We start from the raw sequence: 8,849 nt of genomic DNA, 5'->3' as shown, positions 1-8,849 counted from the left end.
ATACGCTATCAGCCTCTTCATTTCTTCCAAAGCGTTGGCCTGCATCAAGATGTAGTTCTTAGCCAGCAACAACGTAGCAATTTTGGACAGTTTCCTAACTGAAGGGGAATGCGCGTAAGGTATGACAGCCCTTAATTCATCAAGAGCATCGTTCAAATCATGCATCCTTCTTCTTTCCCTGGCGTTGATGTTAAGTCGGACAGACTTGCCTTGGCGACCTTTGCCCTTAATGGAAACATTAGGGTTGGATGATGATTTCGACTCCAAAGAACTGGAATAAAAAGTGGTAGATATATAGTGGTATAAATCCAGTGACTTCTAGAAGTTTATCACTATAATAGTTATCAGTTCAAGAATATTATTTATGCAACTGCTTCATACAACAGGTAAAAATGATAAAGTGGCTTAAAAAAGAATAACACAAGCAAGAAGAACTATTAACTGTCTGAATATAGTATTTTGGAGTAAGGGAATAGGGAAAAAAACGGAGGATTAATACATATGAAAACCCCTTATAAATAGCAATCTACTGTACGGTGCAGAGAATAATGGAAGCCAACGATTTATAATAGACGTGTCTGCTAAAAACCAGCGTGTTCTTGAATAGTTGTATTTAAATACATGGTGTTTCAAAAAACATGTGCCATCTCTCGTGGGGAGATTCCTCACGTAAAAATAAGATTTATTTTCCATATCGACATAGATCCGATTCTGCTTTGTTTCGTAGGTACAGGGTGTTCTAGGGTATCTTAATATTTTTTCGATGTATTATAATTTTCTTCCAAGTACTTTTAGCGTTTCTAATGAAATTTTAAGGGTAAAAGTTACTATAAATGCGACATATTTAAAGCTACAAAAGTGTCGACATATTCACCAAAGACGTGCATATGGGTTATCACTGGAATATTTTTCTAAAAAAATCATGTACGCCACTTCTCATCAAAATATATGAAAAAAAGTTCCTATAAACATGAGTATGGAGATGCATAGTTTTAGAGTTACAGGATGTTAAAACATTTTAAAATTAGGTTTTATATAATTATCTTAAAAACTATAAGTTTTTATTTGAAATTGCTTGTAGGTTGGACTAATAGTAATAATAACTGATAGTAATACTATTTAATAATAAATTAGGTAAAATATTTAATTTATTAATTTTATTATTATTTTATTAATTGCGATTAATAAAAATTGCGTTTATCTCATCAAGGAGGTCGAATTCGGCGAAATATCAAGAGATAACATTTAATTGGCATTAAACGGCTCTAGACAATTTGATATCAAAAGAAAAAAAAAAAATTAGTGGCTCATATGTTTTTATTTGAAAATATTCCAGTAATAACCCGACACACTGAATTTTCGACACTTTTTTAGCATTAAAATATGTAGCACCTCTATAGTGACTTTTACCCTCAAAATTTTATTAGAATCACTCAAAGGACTTAGAAGAAAACTATAATAATTGAAAGATTATTAAGACTTTAACACCCTGTAATCAATAAAGCAGAATCGAGATCCGATTCTCCACGAGAGATGGCACATGTTTTTGAAACACCTTGTATATTACATAGGTTTTTGTTCTTGTGTTTTTTTGTTTCTGACGATAAGAAGAGATAAGGCTTGATTCTCACTATACCTTCCGTTTCCATTTTATATCCATTCCATATCCGTTCCGGGTATCAGTTCTATACTCTTTATTGTACAATTTATATCATTACAAAATTTTATTTTAAAATTTATATATTCTGGAAAAGGTGCAATAGATTTAATTAAGAGGTGACAGAATAAATAAATATCAACAACATTTTACAGAGCTGGTACACAAAATGTAAGAACTTGACAACGCTGTTTCAGATATGCTTTAGTGCGTCCGCCAAAAAATGTATGGAAGGGAAAGGATATGGAACGAAGGGAAACGGAACGGATAGTGCATTGTCCTATTCATTTTACGGCGATATATTTTATGTAAACGAAAGGAAAAGGGAAAGGAGCTGATATGAAAGGTATGGTGAGAATCAACCTATATATCTCCTGAAATGCTAAGTACAGTATAATAACAAGGACATTCTGGAAATTAAAAGACAGGGTTTTCTAAGCAATCATGACTTGAGCACAAAACGAAACTTGCCGTGTACCGAGCAAGCAATAATCCCCACCATGTTAAATGGAAGCGAAACCTGGGCGCCGTGTACCATATGAACGCATTAAACAATTGGCAACAGAGACATCTTAGACAACTGCTAGGAATCAAATTGTACCACCAAATTGTACCACCATGTCTCAAATGTATCGGTTCTTGAAAAAGCCAGCTGCGAGAGCGCTGAAGTCATGATTACTAAAGATGGGCTGGTCACTTCTGCAGGATGCAAGAAAACCGCCTACCAAAAACTCTTCCTTACGGTGAGCTTTTAGAGGGTAAGAGGAAGCACTATTAACTTAAAAGGTACAGGGATATTTTTCACGAAAACTTAAAGAGGCTATGCATACAGAATCAGTGAGAAAAAGCAGCGCACAATAGAACGCAATGGAGAAGAATTATTGTAAACTCAGTTAACAACGACAACCAAAAAGTAAAAAGGCAAAATAATGAATGTCCGGAGTGTAGAAGAGAGATAAAATCACGTATCGGGCTTTTCAGTCACACAAAAGCTCATGAAAGTAAACGCCCTGCGTAATCATCATCTGATACATGTCAAATACACGTCAGCGAGTAATGGCGGTAAGTAAGTAACACACTATTTATATTTACCGATTGCTATTCTGTCCTGAACAGCCCGGATCAGGGTTGTTCTCGTCCGAAGGGGGTCCATGAGCTGTGGTCATGTTCTGTTGGCATCCCTGGAAATAGAATCCTCCCAAACCAACAGCACCAAGAGGAGTTCTCCTCCCAGGCACTTGGTGGCTCTTCCTGCGAATTGACACCGGTGAATGACGGGAACCCTTGATGGTGGTCCAAAGGGTGCTGTGGATGAGCTGGGACCCGGGAATGACTAGCTGAACTACCCTGGTAACAAAAAAAAGAGAGTTAGTTTCTAGTTTCGTTTTTTATTTTTATACCAAGTACTCTTTAGTCATTCGAATGAAATTTTGTAGTTAAAAGTTACTATAAGTGCTACATATTTTAGTATTAAATATGTAGCACAGTAGTGTCGATTAATTCATCAGGTACGTGCATATGGGTTATCACTGGAATATTTTTTCAAAAAAATGTGCGCCACTGACTTTTTCTTTTGATATCAAAATTGTGTAGGCCCCTTTAATGCCAGTTAAAAAGTTATCTCTTGATATTTTGTCGAATTCGGCTTCTTTGGTGAGATAAACGCAATTTTATTAATCACAATAATTATACTTAATAATACTTACTTTAAAAATAAAAATAAAATGAATAAATTATATATTTGACTATATTTATTATTAAATATTATTACTATTAGTTATTATTACCATTAGTCCTACTCCACAGCAATTTCAAATAAAAAAATAATGGTATTTCTTAAGATAATTACAAAAACCTAAATTTTAAAAAAAATTTTTAACTATCCTGTAACTAAACTAGGCGTTTCCATACCCATGTTTATAGGAACTTTTTTTTTCTATATTTTTAATGAGAAATCAATGAGTACTCCTATTTAAAACTTTCGCAAGTTAATGATATTAAAATTTTTAAAGGTTGTTATTAGACTTGATCAAGGCAAATTAACAAAATTGCGTTTATCTCATCAAGAAGGCCGAAATCGACAATATATCAAAAGAAAACTTTTAATCGGCATTAAACTGCTTACACTATTTCGCTAACAAGAGAAAAAAATGTCAGTGGCGTACATGCTTTTTTAAAAAAAATATTCCAGTGATAACCCATATGCACGTCCCTGATGAATTTATCTCCATTTATTAGCATTAAAATATGTCGCACTTATAGTAACTTTTACTCTCAAAATTTCATTCGAGTCTAGTGACATGAATAATAAAAAAGTACTTGGAAGAAAATTATAATAAATCGAAAGATTATTAATATTTTATCACCCTGTAGCCTGTAGCTTAAAAACAAAGCAGAATCGGACCTATGTTGATATGAAAAATAAATTTTATTTTTGCATGAGGAAAACGAGAGATGGCACATGTTTTTTGAAACACCCTGTATACAGTATCACAAATAAAGTCCGCATCAAATAGAACTTTTTATTATTTACTGTCTTGTCCTTTCGAAGTAAGGAAGCATAAAAATTAATACTTTTTCTTTCGATTTCTTTTTATTATTTGCTTTAATCAAAATTATTAATTTTTAATATTTCTTATTTTATTACTAATGACTAAATTTACATAGAACTTCAAAACTATTCTAAAATCTCCAACCTTTGTCCTTTATCCAACGCATATCGATTCAGTTTAAAGGGCGTGCCCAACTACAACACAAAAAAACAAAAAAAAATAAAACAAAACAAAACAACGAATCAATAGAACTTCTCTCTACCCTACTTACAGGAATCCCCTGCCAGCCCCACGTGGATCCGACAGCGCCACCTCTGAGCCACTGCGGCGGTTGCCCTACCGACCGACAGATGGCGTGGGATGTGTCTTCGCTCTCCGAAGACGAATCGCACTCGTAGGACTTCATTATTTATTTATTTAATTAATTATTTATAATGCTGTAGGAGACTTACACGTAGGTATACCCCGGACGACACGAAGTAGTCCAATAAAGAACACTACGTTAGAACTGCGGTAGTTTTATAAATAAAATAGTTTTTACAAACTTCATTCATCAGCTGATTCTTCATTTTCTTTTAAAAACGTCCTTTTTCACGTATTGCACGAAAAATTCACTAGTCCCGATGTCACTAATTTAGATCCATATTTTTTTTAATAAAATAACTGAATTATAACCAAAAATAAAGTGTTTTTCTTGATTTTTTTCATGTCGTCTCGTCACTGTGCACTAAGGAGTTGATTTTAGTTTTTGGGTTGTTTTAGGCTTGGAATTGTGTGGTTTTTATTTGTTTATGTTGTGTTTTTTTCGATTCACTGTGAATATTTGATGTAAACTACACAGCCACCGCACAACTAGAGATGAAAAATCGACAGATGTGGACCGCTTTAGTGACATTAAGGGTTAGAACGGCAGGGGCGTAGGGTTTAGGGTTTTTTGGTGATTAAAAATAGAAGAGACTAAATTTCTAAGTATTCTAAAAATGTTGTATATTTTTTTGTATTTTTTTTTCACTATACTAAAATTGTTAATGGATTGTAGTCCCGCTACATATAACGTTTTACCTGTCAGTCTTGCCTGATCAGTCAAAACGTCCCAATTAAAACCTTGTGTATAGGATTTTTTTAATAAGAGACAAAAAAATGTAAAAAATTAGTTTTTTGGTTTAAATGTTGTGATACCTTAAGCTTAAAACTTTTTACTAGCAGACCTTGCAGTCGAACATTGTTCTTTTAGAACCTCTTTTTAGTGCGATGTGTACAAGATAGCTTAATAGCCGTAAAAACTCATTGTATTTTGAATGGAAAGTGGTAGTAATGGCCCTTTATGTCCCTTAAGTGCTGTTAAGAAGGTGAGTTTGTTGATGTAAATAATAACTGTTTATACGAGGTGCGTCTCAAAAAGTGGTCTACACCTATAACTTTTTATTTTTCAGATAAAATAACGAGATTTGGTATGTTAGTATATGACATAAATTAAGATTGAATGACGTATTCAATTGTTTTCGCTCATTTACTGTTTCACCGGAAATGACTACAACTTTGATTTTAAATGGCACCCTCGGCATTTATTTACTTTATTCGATAGAAAATGACACTCTGAATCGAATGACATATCATATGTCAATTTTGTATATTCGCTTAAAAAGCAAATTGTATTTTAAATTTCAATCTAGAGTGCCATGGCTGCATTAAAAATATCTAATTTTCAATCAAGGTGCCTTGGAAAAACAGATTTGATCGTCTATGTTTTTAGCGTCTTGTCCTACCCGGTTAAGAGATGCGCAAATCGTATTTTTAATCATATCTCAATTTTTCAAATGGAACGAGGGTAGCCTCCATTAGCATATTTGGAAAAACCATTTTTACGAATAATTTGATATCACACTTGGTATTTCTAGTCAAATTATCGTTATGTCAGAAATGTTGACATATGATATGTCATTCTGTTCAAAGTGGCATTTTCTATAAAAATAAAATAAAAAATACCGAGGGGTGACATTTAAAAATCAAAAATTGTAGTCATTTCCGGGTGAAACCAGAAGTGACTAGACACAATTGAATACGTCAATCAATCTCGACTTATGTCATATACCAACATACCAAATCTCGTTGTTTTATATAAAAAAATAAAGTTATAGGTGAGCTCACTTTGAGACGCACCTGTCTCATATTTACAATTAATTTATTTTGTTTTCTACAACATTTTCAGTGCAGATTTAATTTAAAAATACACTATTTTATCCCCTGACGAGTCGCCTATGGTGGGTCCCATTTTATTTTCATTGCCAACCCCGAACTAAACGCAACCCCGTCGAGAACAAGAGAGGATGCGGTTACTATGGCAAACTGGGGTATACATTATAGGCCCGCGCAAAATATAGCCAAGTGCTGCCGCTTAGCGGCATTCAATTACACTACGTGGCTCATAGGGCGAACAGGATTTGTTTAGGTCTCGGTGTTTAGCGAAATACAGGGTGTTCGGCAAAATTTCAGTGGATTCAAAGTGTAAAACAAAGAAAAAATATTGAAATTAATAGTGTATTTTGGCATGCTACCTATCAATATTATCTAGGTAGGCCTGTAGAATTCTTTCCCATTCTTCAATTGTTGCAATTCTCGTTAAGACCGGGTTATTTCTGTTTCTTTATTTGTGATTTTAGGATATCCCAAGCATGTTCTATTATACAGGGTGGCTCCAAGTAGAACGGTATAGTTTATATCGAAAGGAAATTTTGTGAGCATACATAATAAGTTAATTGAAAGCATTTTATAAAAATATATAGAGTTCTTCAGGGTGTCCCCACAAAGTTACGCATTAAAGTTGGATTTTTTTGTAATAGAACATCCTATATACAGGGTGGTCCAAACTGTATCTGAAATTCTGGCAGTGTATAACTGCAGATAAAATAATTAAAAAGTTCGTATAAATAGTGCATGTCCTAAAATGGCTTAGTTTCTGGAGATACAGGGTGTAGAACTTTCATTTTTATTTCGATTTTTTTCCAAATAATTTCTGTAAGTAACATCAATATTTGGATGAAAATTGGTGTTGATAATTGGACAAAATTAAACATTAACAAAAATTAAAAACATGAAGTAAAATACTCAACCTGTAATAAAAGATACAGGTTTAAAACATATTTTAATTATTACAGAATTAAAACTAGATATAAACGTCTTTAATATATTACAATAAAAAAAGTCCAGACTTGATAAATAGGGAGCATTTAAGTATTTCTCATTAATTGTGGGAATGCACAGCAACTGATAAAATTATACCAATTCTTTCATATTTCACATAAAAGCTACCTTAAATTATGATTTTACTCCTGTATAGGTTGATGTTTAATTATAATAGCCGTTGTATGTTAAACCAAAACCCGTGCGTTTTAACTGACAAAATGAAAACTAGTTGTTAAAGTTGAACTAATTTGACACAAAAAAATAAATAATATTTAATGGTAATACAAAAATTTAAATTAAATTACATTGTTTATTCTATAATAACAATAAAAAAAAATAAAAAAGTAATGTCAGAAGTGGGATTCGAACCCACGCCCTCAGAGAGGACCAGAACGCTCGCTACCTATTGAATAGGCAAGGGGAACCTTGAGTCTGGCGCCTTAGACCGCTCGGCCATCCTGACATATCTAATGATTATCTATAGCCGGTATTTTAATGCAATGCCAAATATTTATTTTTAACCTTTTTATATTTTTAATTTAATAATTTAGATTGTTTTCTTTAGGAAAACCAATTTTTCGTATTTAATATAAATTATTAATGGCACCTAGGTAAACTTTATTACCAATTTTTATTAGTATTATATAAAATCGATTTAATTTCATTAATTTCAATGAAACTTAATTTGAATGATTTTGTTTGTTTTTATTTAATTAAAATAGGTATTGGGTTTATGTATAATAAAATAAAAATAAAAATTTATTTTTAGATATGGGGAGTGATTACAATAATTATTTTGCTCCAAATTTTATGTATTTTACTGACATCTATAAATATTTTTTTCATTTCCCAATGAATAGAATTTTTGTTTCTGCTACTGGAATACAGATTGCGCTGTAGAAGTTATTATTTTTAATTCATCTTTTTCCGAATTTTATTTTGAGATTTGAGATTAGGCCAGATTAGGCGTAGAATTTTTTGTTTGAAAGATTGTCATAGATATTTTTTGTGATAAAAATTATTTTAAATATATTAAAAATAATATAAAATACAATAAATACATTTAATTAGAAATTTAATAATATTTCATAGACAGATATACAGAGAGATTCATTTTTTTTCATCAAAACTACGGAAGGTTTAGGGGGTTTAGGTATAGCAAAATATACATGGTGAGCCAAATTGGACACATTTAAAGACAAACACCCTTTTCTATAGGAGATAACTAATATAGATGTCAGGAGCTCCATTTTTATCAAAAACATGATGTTAAAACCGCTCACGATATCTGTTACCGTTTCGGAGTTACGGGGTGTTTTTCAAAAATGTGCATTTTTAACAAATAGCTGTAACTTTTTTGGCATGCAAAATTCTGTATTTTTATGAAAACATTTCCAAAGCACTTTTTTACGTAGAATTTAATGGTTTAAGTATAATATTTTTAAAATTAATAATTT

At 32.0% G+C, this 8,849-nt stretch overlaps 1 protein-coding gene and 1 non-coding gene across 2 annotated transcripts in view; both read right to left on the bottom strand.

Moving 5' to 3' along the window:
- Window positions 1-2,916, bottom strand: part of LOC115878802 (class E basic helix-loop-helix protein 22-like) — a gene marked incomplete at its 5' end in the record, with an annotated part of 36,906 nt that extends 33,990 nt beyond the window's left edge. The window contains 2 exons of the mRNA XM_030895406.1: window positions 5-271; window positions 2,750-2,916. Coding sequence (XP_030751266.1) covers window positions 5-271; window positions 2,750-2,916 — 434 coding nt within the window. The remainder of the gene's footprint in view (window positions 1-4; window positions 272-2,749) is intronic.
- A 4,824-nt stretch (window positions 2,917-7,740) lies between these two features.
- Window positions 7,741-7,855, bottom strand: Trnal-caa. Its single transcript has 2 exons — window positions 7,818-7,855; window positions 7,741-7,785 (listed from the first exon to the last, which is right to left on the bottom strand). It is a non-coding gene; the product is annotated as a tRNA-Leu (tRNA).
- Window positions 7,856-8,849: the final 994 nt, after the last annotated feature.

The sequence above is a fragment of the Sitophilus oryzae genome, unplaced genomic scaffold (assembly GCF_002938485.1).
Source record: "Sitophilus oryzae breed Bouriz unplaced genomic scaffold, Soryzae_2.0 scaffold_1530_pilon_pilon, whole genome shotgun sequence".
Lineage (NCBI taxonomy): Eukaryota > Metazoa > Arthropoda > Insecta > Coleoptera > Curculionidae > Sitophilus > Sitophilus oryzae.
Note: the sequence above shows the minus strand (reverse complement) of the source record. Positions and strands in the feature narration are given on the sequence as shown.